This window comes from Tursiops truncatus, chromosome 2 (assembly GCF_011762595.2).
Source record: "Tursiops truncatus isolate mTurTru1 chromosome 2, mTurTru1.mat.Y, whole genome shotgun sequence".
Classification (NCBI taxonomy): Eukaryota; Metazoa; Chordata; class Mammalia; order Artiodactyla; family Delphinidae; genus Tursiops; species Tursiops truncatus.
In genome coordinates, this window is record NC_047035.1 from 8601443 (window position 1) to 8615151 (window position 13709).

The 13709-nt window shown below is 43.9% G+C and overlaps 1 protein-coding gene across 4 annotated transcripts in view; it reads right to left on the minus strand.

Moving 5' to 3' along the window:
• AK7 (adenylate kinase 7) overlaps positions 1 to 13709 on the minus strand; it is a 54556-nt gene that overhangs the window by 24610 nt on the left and 16237 nt on the right. For all 4 annotated transcript variants that reach the window (XM_033852551.2, XM_033852552.2, XM_033852550.2 and 1 more), the window contains exons 5-8: positions 10247 to 10357; positions 6586 to 6666; positions 2430 to 2518; positions 226 to 316 (exon numbers count right to left, since the gene is read on the minus strand). In XM_033852551.2, the coding sequence (XP_033708442.1) occupies positions 226 to 316; positions 2430 to 2518; positions 6586 to 6666; positions 10247 to 10357 (372 nt within the window). The remainder of the gene's footprint in view (positions 1 to 225; positions 317 to 2429; positions 2519 to 6585; positions 6667 to 10246; positions 10358 to 13709) is intronic.

The window sequence follows — 13709 nt, forward strand, 5'->3', positions numbered from 1 at the left end:
TCCCCTCTGTGCGTATACTGGAGATAAAAACATTGTGGTTGTAATTTCCCAATACATATACTGCAGATACAAATAGCAAGCTTGGGTTTAAGGATATTGTATTTTAGGAGTCCCCGGTCTTGTTAGCACTCCTGATTCCATAATTACAATACTTTGGCGGGGTGGGAGGTGGGTAAAATGATTTAAGAGATGCCATCCAGTCTGGCTGGGATGACATGGCTATACCTTGACAAAGTCTTCCAGAGTATGAACTGACTCGTCCACAGCCACCAGGTAATGGAACTTTGGCACGTGGTCTATGACGTTCTGTATCACTCTGCAGACCACCAGGGAACATCGCCCCCAGAGGGAATAAACAAAGGAGATGTAGTAAATAGAATTCAATGGATGCCACCCTCATGGACCAGATGCCAGGTTTGCTGATTTAGCAATTACCTTATTTTCCAACAAGGTCAGGGTTGGGGTGATGGTCCCCACTCTACAGTGAAGGAAGCTAGTAAAGAGTTAAGTGACATTTCTTGGGCTGAAGGGCTAATGGGAAGGTAGAAGGGCCGGGATTGGAAGCCAGGTCCACCTGGCTCCAGATTCGCCCCAGGTACAAGAGTAGCTGAGCCCCGACAGGACTTGCGTTGATGAAGCCCGCTTACCCAGTGGCTCATTAAAGTCCCCAAACAATGCTTTGGGGAAGGTGTTTCACAAAGTAAAACACAGATTCACAGAAGCTGTGGCTCCTTAAGTCACATAGCATGGAGTGGCTTAGATTTCCTGCCCTGGATTAATTATGAATGATGGCCAACGTGTCTGAGGGCTTAACTCCGTCAGGCCTGTGCTCTGGGCTTTCCAGGTGTTACCCCATGGAATTCTCAGAACAACCCTCTCAGGGAAGGCTATTATCATCCGCATCTCACAAATGAGAAAATCAGACCCGAAGGGGTTAAGCAACTTTCCCAAATTCACACAGCTAGTGAGGGGCAGAACAGGGATTTGAATACAGATGAAAAAATTTCCAGAGAGACAATAGTGAACGGAAGACTGTCACAAGACTGTAGATCCTACCTCCATCTCAGCTTCCTTTTCAGTCAAACGATAATAAAACAAACGCACCTGTCTAAATATCCGTTTCATATTTGTTTTATATTAATTTCACAGAACATTTCCTCTTGTAGCTTCTTTCTTTGTTAACTAGTTGACAGTCTTCAAGAAACTTGTTGGAAAAAAATGCTACCGCAAGGGCCCCCGAGTCCTCGTGTAATGGGAATAATTTAATTAATTTAATAATGTAAGATTCTTTCACAACTTTAAAACCTGATAATGTAATCATGTAAAATCTCTGCAGGAAAAAAGGGTCCGTGTCAGCCCTGCCGCGTCCAGTGTCAATGTTGGCTGGAGCAGATCTAGGTTTGTTTTTTTTTGCGGTATGTGGGCCTCTCACTGTTGTGGCCTCTCCCGTTGCGGAGCACAGGCTCCGGATACGCAGGCCCAGCAGCCATGGCTCACGGGCCCAGCCACTCGGCGGCACGTGGGATCTCCCCGGACCGGGGCACGAACCCGCGTCCCCCGCATCGGCAGGCGGACTCGCAACCACTGCGCCACCAGGGAAGCCCAGATCCAGGTTTTATGTAGAGTCCGAAGCTCAGACAACTTAGGGAATCCCTCTTTGAGAACAATAATAAAAATGAAGTTTAGGATCGTGGAAGGGACCCATGCAGGGGAGGGTCTTGAAGTTTAAGCTTCATTGTTTCCCAGTAAATCTGTAAATCTGCTTGGGATTGAGACTAATTTAATAGTGGCTGGTGGATGAGAGAAAGAGGGGGGATCTAGAAACCAGAAAGAATCTCAGAGAGGTGCTGCTCCCTCCTGTGGGGTGAGCTGAGGGGTTGACAGAATAAAGCCCCTGGAACTCGAAATGTACAAGCGATGAACTACAAATAAAGTGAACCCTATCTTTGAGTTAGTGTTTAAGTCAGTGTCTGCAAAGAAGGAGAAGGGGACCTGGGGATACTCTGTGAGTCTGAAAAACACGTGTTAGCGTCACTTAACAATTGCCAAAAAGAAAAAAAGCTTCTGGTTTATAGTTCACAAATTTCTGGAATTTAAGTTGGTGGGCTGGACATAGCAATCTCATCTGGGACAAAGGACCAGGTCCCCAGAACGCATATAAAGAGTTCTTTTCCCAAACTGGAAGACATGCTATTCTGCTGGTAAGGTTTCTAAAAGGTGAACTTGAACTTGCTATCAGAAGTGTGGTGCTTTTAGGTGATGGACACAATTTCATCAGATGCAAAGTGGAGATGATAAAAGTACCTTCTGCTTAGGGTCGTTGTGAAGAAGAAATACAATAATACACGTGGGGGTCTTAGCACTCGGTAAGAAACAAACATGGTAGTCAGCTAATTCTCGGGAAGTCATATATCTGGTAGAATACTTACCCTGCTAGATCAAGAACATGAATTGCTGGAATTACATTTGTTCCATCTCCAAAAACTGGTAATGCAGGGACCTCACCCGACCAAGCTAGCTAAAAGAAAGAAAAGCAAAAGCATGTTTTCCCCAGTTATGTGTGCCTGACTATTACAGCTCCCAGACAGAGCCATAGTCAGAGGCATCCAAAAAGATCTGTCTATCCGATGAAATAATAGCCTCCAGAGGTTTTGTAAATCAGTTCTGATGAGATTTAGTTGCTGATCAAATCCTATTAAGAGAAATAAAGTGCAACCTCAGGGCTGAAATACTTTTCAAGAAATCATAATGTCATCAGTTGTCTTTAGTGGTCATCTGTATAGAAAGGAAATTCTTTAGTATTCACGGTGTCTTTAATTCTCATAAAAGTGAGAATTAAAATTTAAATTACCCCCACTGGCTGGGGGTAATTATCGTCAGTTTGTAGATGAAATGCTTAGTGCATAAAGTATCCTCCAGGACATTACACTTCCGATGAGTCCCTTTGACTGGATTTGAACCCTGATCTTCAGAGTCCAAATCTTTGTCTTTTCCCTTCATTAAATATTTCATTAAATAAATAGAAAGTCTGGGTACTGTTTAACTGTCATGTACTAGATGATTTTATATCGCTTTTCAAGAGTGAAAGAGGTAGGAGTGGGGGCCACAGCAGACCACTGGATCTTGTAAGATATTTTGGACTTGGGGAAACCTTTGAAGGGTTTTAAGCAAGGAAGTGACATCACTGGATTTGCTTTGGTTGCCTTGTGAAGGGATGATGAGAAGTAAGAGTTTAAATGAAGAGATGGAGGTCATGACAGGTGAGGACAAGAGAGGGTTTTTCCTAGCCTTTGGGTGGGGAGTTGGAGGCGCTGGGTTGGAGAGAAGGGAGATATTGGGGAGGTCGTCTCTAGAGGACCTGGGGATCTTGTGATGGATGAGATAGAGGAAGGAGTTGGGTTCTGATTGGTGCAGCTGGGTAGAAGGTGGTCCAATTTCCTGAGGTGGGGCCCTGGAGGAGCTGCGGGTATGGGGGTGATTGTCGATGTAGTTTGGATTTGCGAAACATCCAAGTTGAGGTGATGGATCTGCAGAGTGAGAACTAAGGAGAGGGAGTCCCGCTGGAGACTGATGTTTGAGAGTCATTGGCACCAGTCATGGGATTGAACAGCCCAACCCAGGGAAAGAGCGTAGATGGAGAAGACAAGAGGGCCCCGGGCAGAGGCCTGGAAGGCCAGCATCCAGTGGTCAGTTAGGTAAAAGGTAGCTGAGCACGGGCAAAGAGAAAAAGCTTTCTTTAGCTCATCCTCTTCAGCTGTCATACCCCTTGTATTAAAAAACCAACCAGCCAACACTTTCCCGAAACTGCTTTTGCTAGTTCCTGCCTTCTTTTTCTGCCCCATGTTACAGTAAAATCTCTCAGAATGCTCCTCTGTTCTCACCATCTCCACTTCCTCTCTTCGTGCTCCCTCCTTGAACCTACACATATCAGGCTTTTGTTCTACCCGATTCCAAAAATATCCAGGTCAATCCTCCAGTCTCATCTTACTTGATTATCTGCCGTGTGTGATATGGTTGGTCATTATTTCGTTTTACAAACACTTTTTTCATGTGTCTTTTTCCACACTCCCCTCTTGGTTCACTGGGAACTCCTCCTCAGCTGCCTTTCCCGACTCCCTCCCATATCCTTGTAAATCTCCAAATATAGGAGTGTCCCAGGACTCAGTCCTCAGACCTCTTCTCTTCTCCATACTCATTCTCTAGGTGATGTCATCCAGTCTTGTGGTTTTAAATTCCACCCATACGCTGATGGCTTCCAAGGTTATAACTCTAGTCCTGACTACCTCCATAATCTCCAAACACACCTCCCACCTTCCAGTGCAACGTCCAACTCCCTCCCTGCTGAGTATCGATACTTGGATGTCAGCCATCTCAAACTCAACGTGTCTAAGCTGAGCTCCTGAACTTCCCACTGATTGCATGCTTCACCCTAATCTGTCCCTTCCCAGTTTTCCCCATCTCAGTAAACGGCAACTTCCTACTTCTGGTTACTTGCACCAAAATCCTTAAAGTCATTTTTACTTTCTTTCTGTCACCCTTACATCCAAGCTTGGAGCCAATCCCATTGGCCTCATCTTCAAAACATCCCAAATCCCAACATCTTCAGTGTCTCCACCATTTCCACCTAGGTCTTAGGTACGACCCTGCTCTTGGCCCCCTACAGTACATTCTCAACTCAGCAGAAGAACAGCGTTACCCTTGAAAACTTAAGACAGATTAGGCCACTTCTATGCTCAAAATAGTCTGTTCCCCAACCCACTCAGAATAAAAGCCCAAACCCTCACAATGGGCTACAAAGCTGGGATCCATCTGACTCCTCCATCACCTCTTTGACTCCATCACCCCCCATCCTCCAGCACTTTCAGCCACATTGGTCTTCTTGCTGCTCCTTAACCCAGCCAGCACATTTCTGCCTTGGTTCTTTGTTTTTGGTACACCAGCCTCTCACTGTTGTGGCCTCTCCCGTTGCGGAGCACAGGCTCCGGACGCGCAGGCTCAGCGGCCATGGCTCACGGGCCCAGCCGCTCCGCGGCATGTGGGATCTTCCCGGACTGGGGCACGAACCCGTGTCCCCTTCATCGGCAGGCGGACTCTCAACCACTGCACCACCAGGGAAGCCCCTGCCTTGGTTCTTTGCACTTGCAGTGCCCAGTGCCTCTCCCCAGGAAGCCACTTAGCTGGCTCCCCATTGCCTTTCACTGTCTGCTCAAATGTCACATCATTAGAAAGGCCTTCCTCACATGAAAAGATGCTCAACTAATTACTAGAGAAATGCAAATCAAAACTACAATGAGGTACCACCTCACACTGGTCAGAATGGCCATCATTAAAAAGTCTACATATAACAGATGCTGGAAAGCGTGTGGAGAAAAGGGAACCCTCCTGCACTTGTAAATGGGTGCAGCCACTGTGGAGAACAGTACGGAGGTTCCTCAAAAAACTAAAAATAGAGCTGCCATATGATCCAGCAATCCTGGGCGTATATCCAGACAAAACTATTACTCAAAAAGATACGTGCACCCCTGTGTTTACAGCAGCACTATTCACAATAGCCACGACGTGGAAACAACCTCAATGCCCATCGATAGATGAATGAATAAAGATGTGCGACATATATACAATGGAATACTACTCAGGCATAAAAAAGAATGAAATAATGCCATTTGCAGCAACATGGATGGACCTAGAGATGATCATACTAAGCGAAGTAAGTCGGAAAGAGAAAGACAAATACCATATGGTATCACTTATGTGTGGAATCTAAAACATGACACAAATGAATTTATCTACGAAACAGAAACAGACTCACAGACATAGAGAACAGATTTGTGGTTGCCGAGGGAGAGGAGGCATGTGGGAGGGATGGAGTGGGAGTTTGGGATTAGCAGATGCAAACTATTATATGCAGAATGGATAAACAACAAGGTCCCACCATATAGCACAGGAAACTAGATTCAATATCTGGTGATTAACCATAATGGAAAAGAATATGAAAAACATTATCTATATATACACATATATATCTGAATCACTGTGCTGTACAGCAGAAATTGACACAACATTGTAAATCAACTATACTACAGTAAAATAAATATAAAATAAAGTAAAAAAAGAAAGGCCTTCCTCAACCATCATTTAAAGACATGTTAATCCCCCAACCCTAGCCCCACATGCTCGATCTACCTTTCTCTGCTTCATTGTTTTCCAGTTTATTTTTCAACATCTGAAATACTCTGTTTACTGGCTAATTTGTTCATTATCTTTCGCTCTTCTTCTCCACCCACTAGAATGTAAGCTCCACAAGGGCAGGGACTTTATCATGTTGTGTTCCCAGTATCTACAGTAGTTTCTGGTACATGGTAGGCACTGGATCAACATTTGCCTCATGAATGAAAGGAGATCCATTTTTTTCTTTGTTATTCTGAGAGTGGGAAATACAAGAAAAAGAGGTAGTTATGTTGGACATCCATATTTTCCTTAACTTTCTGCTATTAAATGGGCCTAGCCAGTACATAACCTTCGAATTGTGTAACCTTAGTGTAAAACACGTAAAAAAAAAAAGTTATAGTCATGGAAAAGTCATACCTTAAAAAAAGCATGTAAGATGCCTCCTTCCATTCCATACTGAAGTCCGGCAGCAACTACGTAAGTGGCAAATTTTCTGACCTATTAGATAAAATACAAGAAAAAAGCTAAATATATTACTATGAACCACGTTGAATCAGATTATTTTTATTGATTATTTTAAATGAGCACTTCAGTAAGTCTCATCACCTCTTTCAAGCTCCTAATGTACTGTTTAGGACAAAAAGAGTATCTCTTAAAAGGCAGGGAACTCAACCCCACTGACCACTATTAAAATTTAATTGGGACTCAATTAAATGAAAGCCAGAGTTTATTATTGTGAAGACTTACCACCTTTAAGTGCTATGCCGGGCACCTAAAGGCAAAGGAAGATGTAAAAAGCTGTCCATGCATGATGGTCTTTAATTACCGAGTGGGGGAGGGGGCATACATAGAACCAAGGAATTTCGTGATGGGCCTTAATACGAGGATATTAATAGACATGGAGTTCCCTTCATCCAGGAGGAGTAATTTAGGGGCTGGGAGAATTTGCCTCAATACTCAACTATTTTTTACTGTCATCAAGGTACTAGCAGCTACGCTGTGTAGAAACAGGCTTTTCGGCATGTTGAAAAGCTTAAGGCAGAGGTAATACTTAGGGATACCTGGGCACTGATTCTCTTCCCCTGATGCTCTCCACTCTCATAATCCAATAACCACGTGGCTTTGATGATGTTTAACTTAACAATCCAGAGAGACTCGTGCAATGGTTGGTGCAGTTTTTTCTGTATTGCTAATGTGAGGTCCAAGTATAAAAGGTGCAATGACCCACGGAGATCTGTTTAGGTTCCGTGAAACACTGGACTCATGAGCCGTCCCACTTGAGATTTTTAATCTTTGGTTAATTACATCGGGGATTTAATCTAACCCGAGACAGTATGATTTGTGAGCATATGTGTGCTCTGACTGGCCTCTTCTTGCTAATTCTTCATCCAATTAGAACGCTGTAGTTGGTGTCAGAAGTAGAATTATCAATACAGACACCCTCCATCACCACTGTGATTCGATTTGGGAAGGTTGGATGTTGGTAAGTTGAAGAGATAATCATGAACTGAGGATGGAACCCAAGTAGAGACCAGAAAATCCCCCCCCCCATACCCTCATCCCTGATACGAGAGAACTGGGGTCTCTGAGTGAGCTTTTTGAGGAGGAACCATATCATCATAATTGATCTACATTCCTGTACATCTGGACGAGTGGATAAGAGAGGCAAGGACAAGGTGACCCAGTCCCCTGGTTTTTCCTACCTGTCCTAGGGAAAGTGATAGGTGAAAATGCCCCAAAGGATTTAAAAAGCCTATGAACTTGCCTCAAAAACTAAACTGGTCCACCTTCTTGTGTTTATAATATAGCATGTAAATATAAATGTGATTACTGCAAATGTGGTGACAGTTGATGAACACTGGACAACCAGCCCCAGGAGGGCAGAGACCACATCTGTTTTGTTCATGGCTGTGAGGTCAACTCTTAGCCACAGTGCCTGTTACATAGCAAGATCTTAACGGATATGAGTTAAATGATTCCTTCCAAGGTTCTACCTATTTGATGAAAAACACTAGGTTACAGAAGGGTTATTAAGATGACCAAGTTGGCCAGATCAACCTTATCTTATTAATTGTTCAGAAAAGAGTGATTAGGAAAGCTTGGGATTAAAAAAACTTTTTTTTGAAATTAAATTTTGATCGTATAATTTAGAGCATGGGACATACTTAACGTTTTTATGATAAAATAAAGATATTAAGATGACACTATTTCTCTATTTAATTAAATTTATTTATTTATTTTGGCTGTGCCACACAGCTTGTGGGATCTTAGTTCCCAGACCAGGGATCAAACCCGTGGCCCCTGCAATGGAAGTGCAGAGTCCTAACCACTGGACTACCAGGGAATTCCTTATTTCTCCATTTTAGACTATCATTCACATCTATTATTTTTGCATGTGTGATCATGCCTTCTCAATCAGTGAATTTGAAATAAATGATGAAGAAATCATGAATTTTCTATTTGGGGCAATGTTCAAAGTTTAATAAAATAATATAGCTGTAGGATTTGGAGTTGGAAGAAATTTAATTTTCTAATCTAACCCCTTTATTTTACTTATTTAACTCCAAAAGTTGAATGACTTGGCTAAGGTCATAAATTAATGGGTAGAAAAGGGACTAGAATGCCTAATCCCATGTCTTTTCCTTCAAATATTTTATACTCACAGTGTTTGTATTGCCAAGTAAAAAAAAATTTTTTTTAATAAAATAAAAACATTTACTAGTAGGACAGAATTTAAGGACCAAGTTCCTACTGTAATATCCTCTGAGACCACTAGGTGTCATCTTAGAACTATCATTACATATCACTATCGTAGGTCTTCCGATAATGGGAAAAAATGCAGTGGATGGAACCTCTAGAGGTTTAGGGGTTCTGTATAAATTCTACCTAACTTAAATGAGGATGATGATGATAGCACTAAATTCACAGAATTGTGAGGATTACATATGAGATATAGGAGGATTACATGAGGTACTGTAAGTAATACATCTGGCGCAGTGCCTGGTACCTGGTAAGCAAGCCCTCAATAATTTTTAGTTGTTACTACTTATTCATCACCAGGGCATTCCTGTCATCTATTTTGATTAAAGAGAAATAAAACAATTTTATAATATATGGATTTCAAAATGATAACTTTTGCTGCAACAGAAGGCTAATAAGCTATTCTTTTTGTTTACGTGAACTTCCCAGCTAGAGGCATGTCAGTAATCAGTGACACGGATGTGTCAGGATCAACTCTACTGAATGACGGAGTTTTGGAGTCAGGAGAAAATAAGAACAAAACCCACAGGCTTTGGTATCTGCTGGATCCAGGTTTGAATCCCAGCTCTGCTCTTTCCCACAGTGTCTGCATCTGTGAAATGGGAATAATTATGTATGTACACGAGACAGTTGCTGCAAGGAGTAGATCAGATGAGGCTAAGAAGCGCTCAGCACGGTGCTCAGCAAACGCTAGCTATGCGACCTTGAGCGAATTACTTAACCTCTGGAAGTTTCTGTCTCCTTGTTTGTAAGATGAAGTTTATTTTTATTTATTTATTTTGGCGGCTCGGCTTGTGGGATTTTAGTTCCCTGACCAGGGATTGAACCCAGGCCATCAGCAATGAAAGCGCTGAGTCCTAATCACTGGACCAGCAGGGAATTCCCTGTAAAATGAGGTTTATATGCACTTTTCAGAGCTGCTGTAAGAAACTAATGAGATAGAGTCTGGAAGAAGGGAAAATGTGGTTCCCTCTTCCCCATTCCCACTCTCAGCTTTTTGACTCTTCTGGACCAAGGGACTCTTTGGACCAACAGACCCCTTAGGAGGTGAGGGCTTGAGCTCTGCTGGGGACTCCATACAAGCCTTCCATCTTAGGGGGCTGGAAAAGAACGTGGGGCAGGACCTGGGACAGTGCCTTTTGGGGGAGCCTGAAGCTTGGAGCTCTGTGGGTATAAGGACGCGGGAACTAAATACAGAGGTGGGGAGCGAGCTGACATGATACACATAGAGTATGTGGAACAGTCCTGACCATGTGCATTGTAAGCTGCTTCCAAAAGAGCTTTTCTTACCCTAAAGGTTCTACTACTCGAGATTTACCTTTTTCCCTAACTTGAGAACCAGTTTTTCAGCATTTATGTGGTCCAGAAAATTAGGATGGTGTTTTCTTCTTCGATAATCCTCTTCAGTAAATGGAATCTCGGAATCACCCTATGAGAGAGAAAAGACCAGACTCCACGTGTTAGAGCTACGGAAACTGCTAAGCCCACAGATGCCAGGGAGACTATGTTCCTTTAAGCTCAAATAAAGCATTCTAAAAACTACTGCTTATTTTTATAGTGATTTAATTTTCTTGAAAATGCTTTAGTTAGCCAGATTCTATCATTTAAACTTAATTTAAACAAAATAAAATATTTAAATGTCTTCTTTTATTTTGTAGAGACAGTGACATGTTGTCACTGTGATTCCATAAAGGCATTTAAAAAACCCATTTCTTGATAGCTCTTGCGATGTGTGTAGTTTCTTTTTTTTTTAATGTGTCTTAAAAAAATGTTTTTAGTTCTTTTATTTATTTATTTATTTTTAATTAAGTAATTAATTTATTTTTGGCTGTGTTTGGTCTTCCTTGCTGCACGCGGGCTTTCTCTAGTTGTGGAGAGAGGGGGCCACTCTTCGCTGTGGTGCGCGGGCTTCTCATTGCGGTGGCTTCTCTTGTTGCAGAGCATGGGCTCTAGGTGCTCGGGCTTCAGTAGTTGTGGCGCACAGGCTTAGCTGCTCCGCGGCATGTGGGATCTTCCAGAACCAGGGTTCGATCCCGTGTCCCCTGCATTGGCAGGCGGATTCTTAACCACTGTGCCACCAGGGAAGCCCTCATTTTTTAAATCTAAATTATGTGTGTTTTTTCTCTCTTCCACATTGCCTCTGTCCCTAAAATTCATCCCACATTAATGAGAACATACCATGTGCAAGTTTCTGTCTCAGGCTTTAAAAACTGTCTTCATCGGATAAGATATCAGTTTGTGGGTTTCCTGGTGGCGCAGTGGTTAAGAATCCGCCTGCCAATGCAGGGGACACGGGTTCGTGCCCCAGTGCGGGAAGATCCCACATGCCGCGGAGCGGCTGGGCCCGTGAGCCATGGCCGCTGAGCCTGCGCGTTCGGAGCCTGTGCTCCGCAAGGAGAGAGGCCACAGCAGTGAGAGGCCCGCATACTGCAAAAAAAAAAAAAAAAAAAAAAAAAGATATCAGTTTGCCCTAAGAATCAGGAAAGAAAAAGAAAAATATATCCGTGTACTGAGCTGTTCATCACTCAGTCTCTCCACAACTCACTCTGCTGTACACTCCTCCCATGGAAGGACAATTAAATAAAAACTTCCTGGAGAATCAAAGGGAGAAACTGAGATCCATGATACAGAGTGATTTCCCCCAAATCCGTCCAGATTTAGAGGTCCTATTTGGAGTAGGATTTCTAACATATACAGTCCAGTCAGGAGCCTTTCAATCACATCACATTGGTATAAGTTAAATAACCAGCCCAAAGCATCTGAGTCCAGGGCTTACACAAAATTAATCAGAGAGGCAGAAGAAACACAAGGATGAGGACCCTGAGGTAGAACAATCATTGCAGATCTGAGAAATGGGAAGAAGGGCTGAAATGACTGGAGCCAAGCTGGGGATTGGTAGAGGAGGAGGTAGGTAATGCCAGGGGACTTCCCTGGTGGTGCAGTGTTTAAGACTCCACGCTCCCAATGCAGGGGGCCTGGGTTCGATCCCTGGTCAGGGAACTAGATCCCTCATGCCACAACTAAAGATCCCACGTGCCGCAACTAAGACCCAGCACAGCCAAATAAATATTTAAAATAAAAACCTTTTAAAAAAAAAAGGGTAGGCAATGCCAGGTTGCCAGGGTTTGTGGACCATGTAAAGGAGTTTAGATTCATTCTAGGAGCATAGGAGGGTCTTAAGCATTTTAAGCAGGACTATAACACAATGTGAATTATATTTTATTTTACTTATTTGGCTGCGTTGGGTCTTTCTCTAGTTGTGGTGAGCGGGGGCTACTCTTAGCTGCGGTGCATGGGCTTCTCACTGTGGTGGCTTCTCCCGTTGTGGAGCACGGGCTCCAGGCACGCGGGTTTCAGCAGTTGCGGTGCATGGGCTCAGTAGTTGCAGCACGCGGGCTCTAGGGAGTGCGGGCTTCAGTAGTTGTGGTGCACAGGCCTAGTCGCTCCGTGGCATGTGGGATCTGCCCAGACCAGGGAAAGAACCCGTGTCCCCTGATTTAGCAGGCAGACTCTTAACCACTGCGCCACCAGGGAAATCCCTGAATTATATTTTAACAAGATCACTTAAGCTGTTTGCTGGAGATTGGACTGGAAGGAGGCAATGGATCATTTGAATTAATTAGGATTTTTTCCCCTGGAGCTGGGGATAGAGACTTCCTTCCCTGGGTCTCGTGGGCAGTGTGGACACCTGAACAAATCAGGACTCTGATGGGAAGACAGGAGGATGGCTGTCTGACCGGAAAACAGCAGCATCTACCCCAATCTAGTATTCACTTTTCTCTTTTGAGTGGCATTACGAAGTCATGACTTTTCACAAGCTCAGCTGACTTCAGTGAACCATGAAGTATCAGTCAGGGTCCTAGCATGAAAGAAATGGCACACTCAACGTGGGTAATTTGAGGAGGGTTTAATAATAGGACTATTTACAAAGATGTGGGCAGGTATAGGGAAATCACATACCCTGGAGTCAGTAACAGGGTGCTCTGGACCGCTCGAAGGTCCCAGAGTGTGGAGGGCGCAAGCGATAATTAGGACCTGGGGGTAAGCAGCGTGGAGAGGGCGGCCTGGCAGGAGCAGTGACTTTGGTTGAAGGGCTCAGCCGGCCAGTAGCAACTGGGCAGAAAGGAGTTGGAGGGGTAATACCGTGACCTCACTCTTTTCATTTTCCCCATCCTTCACTGGCGCTTCCCACTGGCCAAACCCAATGGGAAGCAGAGGGCAAGGTTGCTTGCCAATCTGGACGCGAGGTCAGGGCTGGGTGATCACCCCTGCCTCTAGAAGTGGGTACGTGATCCCAGGTCTGGCCAATCAGAGCTCTACATTTCCCTGGCCACAATGACTGCTTTAGGGTTTGGCCTGTGACCTAAGACCTGGAAAAACAGCATATTCCAGTGCTGGGTTGGGACATGGTCAAAATGGAAAAGGCACTCGAAGTTCTAGGGATGTAAGCCTGGGAGCTCCTGGGGGCCAGAAGGAGGGGACAGCTTACCTGAGAATGAAGCCTACTCAGAGAGGAAAAGAAGCAGGTGAATAGAGAAAAAGAGTAGGTGATTTCTGAGAACACTCTTTAAGCCTCTAGATCCAGCTGTGCCTGAAGTCCATTATTGGACTTACCAGTTATATGAGTCAATTAATCCCCATTTCGCTTAAGTCAGTACAAGTTAGTTTATAACTGAAGGAGTGATGATGATCAGGCCAGCAAAATGATCGTCCAGTCAAATGGCCAATGACTGTTTTGTAGCAGACACTTACTAGACTCTTTGAGGGATAGAACTCAACAG